The 13,809-nt window shown below is 39.4% G+C and overlaps 1 protein-coding gene across 3 annotated transcripts in view; it reads right to left on the reverse strand.

Annotated features, from left to right (window-relative positions):
- SULF1 (sulfatase 1) overlaps nt 1-13,809 on the reverse strand; it is a 125,686-nt gene that overhangs the window by 16,028 nt on the left and 95,849 nt on the right. For all 3 annotated transcript variants that reach the window (XM_042809090.1, XM_042809091.1, XM_042809092.1), the window contains exon 15: nt 1,429-1,645. In XM_042809090.1, coding sequence (XP_042665024.1) covers nt 1,429-1,645 — 217 coding nt within the window. The remainder of the gene's footprint in view (nt 1-1,428; nt 1,646-13,809) is intronic.

A 13,809-nucleotide genomic window follows, 5' to 3' on the forward strand; every position in this document is an offset into this window, starting at 1 on the left:
TCTAAAGGCCTGAACCAGTCATTCCCTTAACAATGTCTCATCACCATGATACTCTGTTTGCCTCAGATGAACAGTAAGGGAATTTGGAGGAGAATGAGGGGAATTAAAGAGGATTGAAAATGTTGTAAAGGAGAAAAGCATAACAAATTGCTTTTTTTCTGATGTCCCCTTCACATGCTCTCAACAGTTGTTTGCCCCTTTCCCATCTCCCCACATTCTCTCCCCAAGGCGCTGCCCCTAATTGCAATCCCCATCCAACCCTTGCTGGTACCGTGGCAACCCTTCTCTTTCCAAGGTAATGGTAGGAATCTCCCCTTGAAATTATCACTTGGGGGAGTATTGATCAGTTTGAAGATCACTCCGGTAGTTGGTGACGTGGAGACTTTTCGGAGGTCTGCCTGTGCACACTACGAATTTTCTTAAATCATACTGGACAAATGGAATAAATTATATCAAGGCAGCATTTAATCTGAACAATGAGAACTCAAGACAGACAATATTGTGGTTAAATGTACAAAGAATACCAAGGATTCTTGTTCATTTGCAGAGTAGTGTCGATTTTAAATCAGGAAATATTTCAAATTATACTGCCATTTTCTTATTTCATAGACATCTGTGCAGCATCTTCTAACTTTTGCATTTCTTATGACTCAACAATCTTCCTGTTTTAGAGGCTAATCTCTACTTATTTCATTCTCCGCTCTAGTATTCTGAACAGAGGACAGGAACATATAACCAGTTCTTGAGCAAAGCCCCCGAAATCCAGGTTCACTTTCATTGTGATGGTTACAAAACTTCACTTTCATCATAGGGCAGATAGATTAAAAGACTTGTTCCATTTAAAATAGTGTCTTCTTAAACAGGTTTTTGCAGTATAAATCCTTAGCAGAGACAAGTCCAAGCACTGCTGTCTTAAAGCCTTTTTGTGCATTCCCTTCAGACCACACTCCACTAGAGGACACTGCAATCTAACCTGTTTCCTTGCAGCGCTCCCGGTACAGCCTGGAAGCTGCAGCTGTGCAAAAATTCATTCTGCCAGCAGTCATGGCCTTTCAGTGTCTTGCATAGAAGAGGTCTTAGGGATACCATCAGACAGCATTTGAATTCGGTGTTAACGATGCAAGGAAACACTTGCTTTGACTGTCTTAGCAAATAAAGGCACTGGTTCAACTGCAGATGACACCAGGTTCGTGTCTGACCAGCGCGATAGGTGGCACCAATGCATCACCACCACGGCCAACCTGAGCTGTATTCTTTACTGCTGTGCAGGGATAACTTCGGTTCTTATCGTTTTTGTTATTACAGAGGCATTTATGTAGAACCCAGCTGCCAATTACATTGTATTCATTGTATGCTGAGGATAAAACCAACACTGTGAGCCTTTACCCCTGTTCTTTAGCCCAGCATACAGGAGGTCAGAACACTTACTTTGCGCACTGGGGTTTCTCAGAAACTGTCTTTGATTTTTTCTTTGGGTCCTGCTGTTTCGGAAGTCAGTGTCTCCACAGTTGCAGTCCTTATCTTTACCGCTGTATCCCCGGGAGTGGATGCTGCGGGTCCTTTTCCTGATAGCCAGCATGTCACTGGATACCTTGCACTTGTGAATTCGAAGCTTGCCAGAAGCATCTTCTGTGCACTGCCACTTCTGCAAGAGAGAGAGAGAGACATGTGAGGATGATTTCCCAGCAGCCTTCCAAACCCCTGCTGCTCTCAGATGGATTGCAAAAGATGACAAGCAAATTTCTTTCAAAACTAAGTGGTCTCTTAAAGAACAAACTGAGGTGGGAAACATTTTAAGGGACTAAATTTGCTCACATCCTTCTCGACATCTCTCTCAAGCTAGGCAAACATAAGCTTGAATGAAATTGCTGTGAATCTGCATAAAGAAAACACAACTCAGCCAAAAATGATGTATAAATCAAGAGTATCTAGACTAAACACATCCATGAAACAAGCAAGTAAAAAGTCTTAATTTACTGAGCCACGGAATACAGCTGTCAGAGCTGTTTTCACCAAGACTCTTTTGCTCTTTGAAAAAACAAACTTTGCTTCTTTGTTCTGCAACTCAGAATTTCTAACATGATTCACAGGAAAATTAAAAATCTCCACAGATGAAGAAGAACTGGTTCAATTGTGGGGTTCCTTGGAAAAGAGAAGGACAAATCATGGATGTGATTTAAACAAAAATACTATGACACTAAGAGCATGTAATTTATTTCCATACCAGAGGCCAGAGTTAGGAACTACACCCTAACACATCCCTACAAACCATGCCACTCAGACCTGAAAATACTGCTGACTATTCATATGAGAAGCCTGAAAGCACAACTTCCCCAGGCCCCTCACTCCCCCCAGCAGGTGGAATCAGTGCAACAAGCACTCCCAGAATAGAGCAAAGGGAAAAACCTCAGGGACAGCAAATAAATAAATCAGCTCGGATAAACTCCTTTGGATCCATAAGTCTTGAGATTTGTATCAGGCTGGTGAGAAAATAGTGCAGTCTGGAAGGAGTACCTGTACAACATTGTACATGTGCTGAATATAAGAGCAAGTAAGGGAGAATGAGAGGAAACAGAGATTTTTCCAGCTTGTCTGCACAATATCTGACTGACTTGATTATCAACATGACTGAATCCAGATGGAAGAACCCAGGTGGATTTTTCCAGTGGATCCCACTGTCTCCACATTTCAAATAAGAAACTAACAGAGACTTTAATTTCCTCTCCACACTGAACTGTCATAAAAAAGGCTGCGCTTTTTCTTTTCTTTTTTTTCTTTCTTTCTTTTTTTTTTTTTTTTAATGGATAGGTGGTGACAGATTGTCACTCCTTTGCCCATGTCCATAGCTTGCCATATGTGGCAGCAGGTAAATAGCTGGCATGCATAAAACACTGCACATGCTAGGAAGTCTGTGATTCCAAGCAAGTTGTAGCCCAAATAACAGTAGGAGAACTAGAAATAGCTATAGTTACTTATAATACTACTAGCCAGTGAGCTTTGTTCACTTACAAAGCCACAATAATGAGACTGCATACAAAGTCATTAAGTTTGGCTGGACAGGGTTGCAACAGCCACCTCCACTTGTTCAGATTTTTACAGGCTCTTGTTCTCTGCTGGTGAAACTACATAGGTAGTGGTGGTGATTATGTTGAAAAATAGTGTTTTATAGCTCAAAATTTGCTCAATCAATTTTACTGCGCTCATCATATCTGTTGTAGTTTCCATGGAAATAAATAGGAGGCATTGCTTTCAGAGCAACCTACATACATGTGGCCCAAGACAATTCCTCTTCACTCAGTGTGGCCCATGCAAGCCAAAAGGTTTTACAACCCATGCTATACAGTGTACTTTTTTGGTTCCCATGAATGGACAGCCTTAGGTTTTTCTTTCCTCATTAATAATAGCAAGACAGCTAGATGCTGGTCTTAATGCACTTCCCAACTCAGTTTTTGAAATGAACACTAATATCAGAGCAGACCCATTTCAGTAAGTCTCTTCCATTAGCTAATGACTGCTCTGGACTCTTTTGGTGGTGCTGTCAAGCTGATTGAAGAATGAAGAAAGAAAACAGCCTCAGGTAGATTTACTGATCTGATAACCTGAGGAGTGAGTTGATGTGGTTGCACACAATAGAAAACAACTTCTGACTTACACACAGTCACTTCAAAGAATAGGAAGGAGGAGAGGTAAAATTAATTAACAAGCATATACTTACAATACCTCCACTCATATAACTGTTTGGGGCTTTCCGTGGTACTTTTAATGGCAGAAGTATTTCTCAATTAAACAATGAAATATTGGCTCTGACCTACAGCCCTGTGACAGCACACTTTGGCTGAGTGCAGTCTGAGATAAAAGATGGATCCCAAACTGAGAAGGTTTGCTTGTGGTTCAGCGTGCCTTTGATCACAGAACACCAAACCACGTTTAAATGGGCCTGCACCCATCCGACTGCCGTCTGAGGAATTATACTCAGGCCCAGACTTTCAGAATAAACCTACAGCAACAAGTGACAAGGGCACTTTCTACAAACAAAGGTGCCTGAGAGCTGTAACACTTTTCAAGACTTTATTCTGCAACAGCAAGTGCAATCTCCTATATCAAAAAGACAAACTCGCTACAGGATAAGAAGTGAGTGCAGTGTTATAGTTCCTGTGTTTTTTGAGTTTGTTACATTTATAAACATACAGCACTAGTTCTTAATGAGTCTCAAAAGCACCATTTGAAAGTAAAATAAGTATTTTCTTTGTATAACATTAATTATAGCAAGAAGTTCCAAAAGTGGCTTCAATAGCCATTTAGATCATTTTTAGGAGTATTATGACTAACACTGAAACAAGACACTCTGTGTCTAATATGAGCCAGTAACAGTTCTCTGTTTAAAACAGGGATTAAATGTGATTCAGTTTTTTTTTTTTTTTTTAAACTTTTAAATGTGTCATTATAAAGATGCTTCAGAGTTCTGAGATGGAATTTTTAGACTAACTTTCCTGAAACCTAGCCCATGCCAGTGTAATCATGAACTGATCTTGCATTATGCAGTAAGACATAATGATCCTTCTGCTCATCTTTAGATCTATAAAATGCATTAATGCACAGAAAAGAAGATTCTGAAAGATGTGCTGCCCCTTTCCAGCCTACCTTCCTTCCTATTGTGAATACCAAACTATTCTTTGAAATCCAGGAATATAAGGTTTGGTTTCTGAATCTCTATTTTTCCTTTGTAAAAACAAAACAAAAGAAAACAAGACTAAACTAACGCATTGCCACATATAGCAGATAATTATGTCTCCATTAACTTTTAATTTATATATGCTTTCTTATTTTCCCCAAATTTATTTTCCTTCTTGTTTTGATGTTCCGCAAAACACCCAAGCTGATCTGGAAATTCACTGCTGCCACAGGAATAAGGGATGGTCGCTGCCTGTAGCTGCATGCTGACTTAGGATCTATCAGTAAAAGACAAGAGGACTAACTCAGAATAGAAAAACAAAGCAAAAAACCCCCACCCAATTGGGAGAGAAAAAGGAAGACCCTGCCATTTGACTGCAACAAGTTGTTACATCCTTTCAGTTACGTTATGAAACTTAACCTGTATCAGCCCTTTTTCCTGTCACTGACTCATCTTTTCCTTCTTTCTTCTCATTTCATCACCTGCCCCCCAGCAATGATTTTGCTCCTGCCTCATCTGTCCACCTTCAGCTTTCCTTCTGCCTCAATTTATCTTCAGAAGGGAAGTAAAGGTGGAAAAGCAAGTTGCAGCAGCATTTAGGAGGATATAAAGGTACAAAAGGACAGAGCATCACTTTGGGAGCTCAGGGTCCTTTTATCTCTGCCCAACCTGAAGTTTGAATGCATAAGGATGGATGTCTGCTGCTCGATGGAAAGGCTCACAATAGGACAGAAAGGCTGCAGTAGGACGGCAGTAGGAGCTTTGCCTCGGTTGATGTCATTAGCATGACACATTTTCATCTGGGGCTAGAAATTTGCCCTTATAAGGTCATTTCAAAGACAAAGAGGAGTAAATGGACTGATTAGAAGTGTATTATTTGTACTGGGTCATTTTGCTTTGCACTGCAGTTGGCACAGTTCAATTTGCAACGTAGAGCTACACGAGAAAGTCAACAGCAAATGATTCAATAGCTACCTTCGGTTGCAACTTCCTGATATAAGTTGGTGCCACAGCCTTAAAGTTAAGTAAATTTACTTCATTACAGAACATACTTCAGGCATAAAAATATAAATTCAGCATGAGTCATTGCTCTGTGCTGCACTATGAATATCCACTTAAGCAGGAATTCGAATCTACATTGTTTAGCTAATAGACTGTCACAATTTTGAGAGAGTTGCTTCATAGAGAGGGGAAATTAATTAGACAATTCATGAAAGGTGTCTTAAGAGTAGGCAAGCTAAGGATCTTGATAAAATGTAATTACTCCGTATTTGCAGCATACTCTTCAGTGTAAAATACCTTGTCAGACGATCTCAAAGCTATGAAACCCTGAAAAACGTGATCGGAAACAACACAGAGACAATATTTGTACAGATGCTTTTTCATTTCAGTAACAAACGACTGACCTGAGAATTATTACTCATCACAGGGAAGGAAAAGGAAGACTTCATGAACTTAAACATGCCACCAAGATCAGATTTTTCTTTTTTTTTCCCTGATTAAAAATACACGATTTAAATTGGAAAAGGATTTAGATGAAAACACATGGCTGTTATGCCTGTATGTGTGTACCACTTTTCTCTGTTAGCAATAAGCAGACCTGCCTGAGTGTCAGGGACCTGATGTGACAGTATCAGCAAAGGAGTGTGGGTTTGGGTGTGCTGCTGCAACAAGAACTGAATCCTGTTATTGTTTTCTCTGTGACATACAAAAAGTCCTTCTTGTGCAACATGCTGAGAAGTGCCTTGTAGTTTGCTGGCTGTGGTAAATAGTACAGACAAGCAGCAGTTTACTTCTGCTGAACTGGACCTGAGCACTGAGAAATGTTTATGGCGTAAGGCTATGTCCTCTGTGCATACTCGCAGCGTAGTCATAAACCTTGGTTCTGACCTAGGCTCCTAAGTGATCCTGGAAATATGACTGAGTTGTCACATCCAGACAGTGTTTGAATACTGCAAGCAAGTGCAGCTGTTTCACCAGGATAGTGTGCCAGATTTGTTCGGGGTATTTGGAACTGCTGCTTTTTTTGTGGAATAGAAATCTCATTTTAGAAGTGGTCTGACGCTGTCCATTCGGGCAGATCCTGCTATCTTCGCCACTCCCTCATCATTGGACTGCTTTTTGTGGAACTCTCAGATTCGGAACATGTTCAAACATAATTTTTTATAAATGGGCTTACTCGCTGAGAAAGCCTTCTGGAAAAGTGCAATGTTCAACAGAAAAGCAATTTGTCCTGTAAGAACTGATGTAATACAAGGGGGAGAGTGTAGGATCAACTTAGAAACACGTTCAGTTAAACACACAGAGATAGTACTGGAGGAGACAAGAAGAATGAATAAATTAATCATTGTATAACAGAAATAATGACGTGAAATTTGCCAATTTCCATCGATCTCAGTTTTTCAGAAACGGAAGAATGAGATAATATCTTAGCAGGTTTCCAGATTATACAGTGTTGTATTCGTGATGTCCAGATATGATTGATTTTAAACATCATGGCTCTAGCAGTTTTCAATTTTATAAAAAAATGCATGGAACGCAGTGTCAGATCTAGAAGTGTGGGCATTTAGGTCAAAATATCAAACACATCACCTCCGCAGCATTCTCTGCAAAATCCATTATCTTGTCTGTGGCAGCAATTCAACATCAACAGACTTCTGTTGTTATTCAATAAATGTCTACTGCCAGGTGCAAGCGTGTCGATGACACTCAAAGATAAATCTAGCCATTCTACTATAAATAGGAATGTCAATAGCAATGGGTTCTTCCTGGGTCATACACATTTAATTTGCAGAGGACTTAATTTATGCTGTCTTTCTCTGGGTACTTCAGTATGAAAACAAAGGAGAACCACATCAAGTGTTAAAAAGAATTCCTGAATCACGTGGGGCTTTTTTTGTATAGATGCTTTTGGTACATAAAATTGTTTGTTAGTGTGCCATTCTACCAAGAAGTCCTTCTGTTAGGGAACACCGATAAGATGGCAGCAAAAACATTAAACACTGTTTATGCTGTGAAAGAGATGAAAGGAAAATCTTTCCAGACTGTGATATCTCTGGATTTTATCCGGATAGAACTGGTGCTTCAGATTCCAAATCACTTAGATTTGAAAAACTGTCAAATCTGGAAAGAACAGTCCTCTGTTTACTAGGAAGCTTAAATATTTAGGCTGAAATACAAAATACCATTCTTTGAAGGATTCTCTTTGGAGATAAAGGAACTTATCTTCAGTTTTGGTTCTATGTCGTAAGCAGGATGAGATTTTAACAAGAGACATCATAATTTATGAAATTCCTAAGAATTCTTGAGCAACAAAAGAGCAGACAACTATGAGATGATTCTGCAGGGTCTAAACTGAGCAACAGTTGAAGAGCTGTTTGTGAAAAGGCTGAAGTATATACTTAGTTTTAAACACATAACTGGTCCCAAAAACACATATGCTTCCAGTTAAGCTTGAGTGTAGACAGTCTTCTGAATGATGTCAAAATCAGTTGGTATCAGTGTGCAAAGGGAAAAGAAGAGATGGTCTTGAACTGATGTTCTGGTAAAATAAGTTGATGGGATTAGCTGTTGCTGCCTTAAACCCAAACAAACATTGCTCCTACGAAGAAAAAGCTATTTTCTTTCTTTTATTAATCTATGCTGTCTTGGCTCCTAATATCTTGCTTTAGCAATGCTGTAAGAAGTTCTGTTTGAATAGCTGCGATATGATAGAAAATGGAAAAACAAGATGAGGCAGGAGGCAGCTTATGAAATAGCAATATGTTAATGCACTCCTGTACAATCATGACCAGTGCCTTTCTATTCCTGTAATCGCCAGGAGGTTGTTCTGAAAGCAGGAGGATCAATGAGTGATGTTTATGTGCCATATCATAATTTTAGTTGGGTTTTAGTGGGTGCTTGGGGTCTGGCTGTCAGTTCCTGGCCAGCCATCTGACACTTCTGTCCAGCTCTTACCGGCTTATGTGTTTTTATTCATACTTTGCAGCTGGTCATAAAGCTGACCTTTACAAATGTATGGTCTGTGATATTTATTTTATGAGAACATAGATACTTGAGCCAAACCAGACTACACCTAATAAGCCACATTCTAATTTCCTTTACAATATTATCTGTAAGCTGATTGATGGCATGTATTCCTTCAGTATTACAGACATGTTCATACCAAACACTGATATGACAACATGATAAATATAAATATGAATAATAAAATTCAGTACTTGTGCTAGATTTTTAAATAGTGAAGGATATGTGAAGAATAAGGTCTGTATAGACCATATAACATGTTGTTTGGATCACAGCCAGAAGAATCTTGCACGTTTACCACAGAGCTGATGCTTAGATTCAGCAGCATGTCTCCAGTGACTACCTGTAAAGCCTTAAATGGCTGTAAAATACATTGAGACTTAATCTAACTAAAATTTCATTGCACAGTCTTCAGGCATATTCTCCAGGCAGAACATTATTTGTTTAGGGCAGCACAGGGATACATTTCCCAGGGAAGACATCCAATATTCCACATTTCTAATACTGAGTCGAATGAAAAGAAGAGCACAAGGAAGGTCAGTGACTGTGGAATAACATCTACCGCTGAGTTTGGGTTCATGGGCATGCACTTCATACAAACATGTGTAGCACATCACATTTTTCCATTCTGCCCACTGTCAGTGCTCATCTGAGCTGGCAGTAGACTACAGATCTTTACAAGTTTCAGACCTTTGCTGTTTACAAACTGGAAGGTACCGGAGAGCAGATGGTAGGAGATGTATGTTCATAAAACAAACAGACCTGAGTCTTAGTTTGGTTGCTGAGTCATGCAATCTAAGCCAAAATTTTGAACACAAAGCTTCACAGTCTTCATTTTGGGAGGGTGGTTTTTTTTTTTTCTTTTTTTTTTTTCTCCCTCTTGGGAAAATTTTACAAGAAAGTTGTGGTTTGTGTAATTTTTACAAGAGGAAAAAAACGTATGTTTGGCTATGGACTCGATACTGATTATAAATAATGGATTGAGTAGTACACTGGAGACTGCAGACCTATCAGCACAAGATCTAAAAAGGCAACTGCTATCCAGGAAACAGTGTTAGGTCCCAAAAGTCAAAATCATACCTGAGGAAAATTCCTATGACTCAGACTGCTGGAGAAAAAGAATAAATACTGATGAATTAACTCAACGTTCTAATTACATGTTTATGTAAGGGAAGAGAGAAAGAAAAAGCATAAATGAAAACACCATTAACATGCTCTTATTTGATATCTGCTAAGTATCCATAAGATTTTGGATCTAAGAAGATGGAGTGAGTTCAACAAAAATAACCTGCCAGAGGATTTAAGAGCAGCTTGCCTCTAACCATCCTAAACTAACATATATTCTCATCTCAGCTTGTTTCAGTGGAAATTTGAGAGGAGATTTGTGTCACGATAAGGCCACTTTAATCTTGAGAAACCTTTGTTACATGCTATTATTTCTGGTCTCCTGGAAAACTAATAAAATTTTAGTTAAACATTTGCATTAATTGATTCCCATTTTAAAACAATAATGTGGGTAACAATGATGCAGATGAACAAGTATTTCTGTAATGTGTATCTTATTAAAGTAAAGCTGAGAGAGGAAATATGTATTAATATAAAAAAAAGATCTTGCATGCCATTTAAGCAACAAAAACCATCAATAGTCACTACTAAAACAACTGAGCTCAATCAGGTGACCTCAGCAAGTCACATCACATAACCTGGTGACAAATCTGGCGTACAAACTAAGACAGAAACCATGGTTCCTATCATAATTTCTTGAAGAGTTCTCTGGGATGTAAAGCAGAGACTGCAAAAGAAACTCTTACCCCAACCCAAGCTCCAGAGCTGAGCAGAGCCCATCCTCCTGCTGCTCCCTGTGCAGTGGGAGTGACTCTGGCCTGCGTGGAACAGGACCAGCTGCGATGTCACTGAGCACAGCTCAACAACTGGGTTGGGGCAGAAGCTAAAAGCCAATTTGTTTCTGAATATGGCAGGTGACCCATATCTCATTGACAAGACAAAATTTACAGCACTTCCCAGGTTATGAAACTGAGGAGAACAAGGATAACAAAATTCCTCATGCTTAGGAATTAAGCAAGAAAAAAGATCTGAAGCACATGCAATCACTGGAAGGAACATCTGGAGGTCATTTATTCCAACCTCCTCCTCAAAGCAGGAACGACTTCATTAGGTTTTGAAAATATCACTGGATGGACCTTCCACAGCCTTTTGGGCAACCTACTCCGGTGCTTAATCACTCATAGTAACATTTTTTCCCATACACCTACTCAGAATTTCCCTTGCTGCAACTTGACCATTGCTTATAGCCCTTTTGCTGTGCACTTCCAAGAAGTGCCTGGGTCTGTCTTCTCTCTAACTAGCTATTAGTTAGTTGAAGGCAGCAATTAGATCCCCCTTGCCTCTGGAGAAACAAACCACTGCCCCTCCTGACCACCTCCAGGGTCCTCTACTGGATGAAATCCAGATTAACAGAGGTCCCAACCCAAATGCACACAGCATAGAGGCAAGTGATCATTTCCCATGACCCATTAGCTCTATTCCTGCTAATGCAACTCTGTATGCATGGTTCTCCCTTCTGCAAGGAATCACTGTTGGCTCAAGTTAATGACCAGCTGAATGTAACTCAAAAGTGAGCATATCTGCGCAGTCATGTACGTCACATTTCTGCTATGCTCTTGAGAATGTGACAACTTTTGGGAACCATTCTCCCATAAAGAGGATTACGAAAAATAGCAAGGTGAGGATGGACTACAATGAAAATGAGCCAATCTATGAATCTCTGAAAAAAAATCACAATAAAAACAGTTTAACTGTATTTTGCATGTGCATTTTATAACCGTATTCTCTTAAAGAAATTAAAACAGTTTCTATTTTGTAAGCAAAAACCTTGCTGATTGGCAGCTAACTGTACTCTGTAGCCTAAATTTCCTCTCTTTTTTAGACATCATTATGAAACAATTACAGAAATTACAAAGATGTTCAGTATTTTCTTTTTTTCCTTTTTGCTTAGCCACATTTGAGTAAACATTGGAAATTGAAAAAAAAATATTGAAATTTTGAAATTTTCCATTTAAAAAGTGTCTTAACTATTCCAGGTTACTTATTTAATAGAAAACAAATTAAAACAATTGTTTTCCTGAAGATGCGATCGTTAGCAGGTCTCAGGATCACACCTCATTTTAAAACAAGAAAAACATTTTTTATTTTTCAACTCCCAATTGCATTCTTTATTTCAAATGAACTGGATATTGCATAAAGGTAACATGAAGAACATGCTCTCAATATACTAGACAGTGCATTAATTTGCACTGTTCTTTTAGTTCATTACAGTTCCAGACATTTACAGCAACTTCCCAGTGACTAATAATTGCATTCTTTAAAAATTTGTCAGCAATCACATATTTTGAAGGTGATTTTAATTTAAATGATTTTAAGTGCAACTGAGTAGTGTAAATGTAGGGAGTACTAGCAACTATCATATGTTAACATTAAGGTATTTTTCTGCATATGCACCTAAGCAATTGAAATTAAAGATACTAACCTCAAAAGACAAACTTAATTGAAATTAAGTTTGACAAACAAATATTACCTCCTTTTCTTTTCCTAAATGTGCAAAACAAGTAGATGAAATCTATCGGAGAAACCTATTAAATGATGATCTCTCAGTATTAAACAACGGAAACCATCTGGGCTAACGTGAAATCACTTGGTCCATTAACTTTTAATTTTCTTCAAGAATTTTTCTAAGTGGAAAAATTTTGCAGACACTCATTTCACACTGCAATGCCTCACTGAAGGTTATGTTATTACACTGCTGCTCCTTAGATTCACATCCAGTTTATTCTTCACTGTTTTGCCCTTGAGTATCGTGCGTAGCCAGTCCCTGCAGGAGAAGCTGCCTATGCTTCACAAGGTTGGAATGCGAGTGAATGCGGCGTGAGATCCACGGGTTGTGCACCATGGATTGAATGAGCCCAGAGGACATCAAGAGGATGTGCTAATGCATCTCAGGACGCTCTGTATGCAGGTGCGTTGAACATCGGTATCCTTGCAGGATGCCTTCAGGATGTTAGACAGATCAGGGACAGCTCTACTGTCTTTGCTTAGGAACATAATTCATATGCACTAAAGGCAAAGACTGAAAGTTTCTCATAAGAAGATCACTTTCACCTTGTCTTTCACTCAGCCGTAAGGCCTGGCTGCTGGGCTCTGAGAAGTCAAGGTATCTTCTGCATCTATAAGTCCCATAGGTGGGAAAGCTGGTATCAAGCACTACTGCTCTTGTCAACTTTTTCTAAGCTCAGTGCCTTCCCCTTCCTCTGCTTTTGGATCAGAGGTGAGTCCCAGCACAGGACATAAAGCCAAGTCTGCCACTGGGGACTGGGAGCTGGGTTAGCGGCAATGCTCCCATCTGCTTCAGTTGTGATACCTCATCAGGACACTTAACCTCATCTATTCACATGTGGAAAAGTTATTACAAACCTGGATTTTGGCAGAAGACGTAGTAAATATAAGAAATAATTAAAAAAAAATTTAGTATTTTAAAACTAAACATTTTAGCGTCTAACAGTCTAAATGACTCCACTGATCTACTCTGGTTTTTATAAAAATATTCAGTTTTTCAGATTTAATCTCTGTTTACAATGGCAGTGTTTGAACTCCTGAAAACTTTGCCCTTGGGTGAGACTGCAATATTGTGCACACTCCCTTAAAAGTGGCTGAGTTTTAGGAGCATGTGTGAGGTGGGAACTGTGGCAGAGAAATGGACCACGGATGTGCCAGCCAAAACATACTCCCATCCAACCTGGGATTAACGGAGATTTACCGTAACACTACGCTCTAATGAGTGACAAGAGCAAGGTGAGGAAGGAACATGTCTGTAAGTGCACAAGCTCTCCAGAGTGCCTTTGGGTTTCTTTTACAGGGCTCTACCTGCCCTGGGTGAAGCTCTGTGGGTGGCTGCAGATGCAAGTACTGCACAGTAAGGCTTTATACTCCCTTCAAAACAGTAGGTCGGTATTTCAGTGCCAGGCCTACAGCTGGCTGCAATGGCCTGAGAAAACATCTGAGGGGAAAGCGTGAGTGCCTGCCTGGGAGAGATCGCC

This window comes from Centrocercus urophasianus, unplaced genomic scaffold (assembly GCF_019232065.1).
Source record: "Centrocercus urophasianus isolate 14NV4802_14NV808 unplaced genomic scaffold, USGS_Curo_1.0 seq_11, whole genome shotgun sequence".
In the NCBI taxonomy this organism is placed as follows: Eukaryota; Metazoa; Chordata; class Aves; order Galliformes; family Phasianidae; genus Centrocercus; species Centrocercus urophasianus.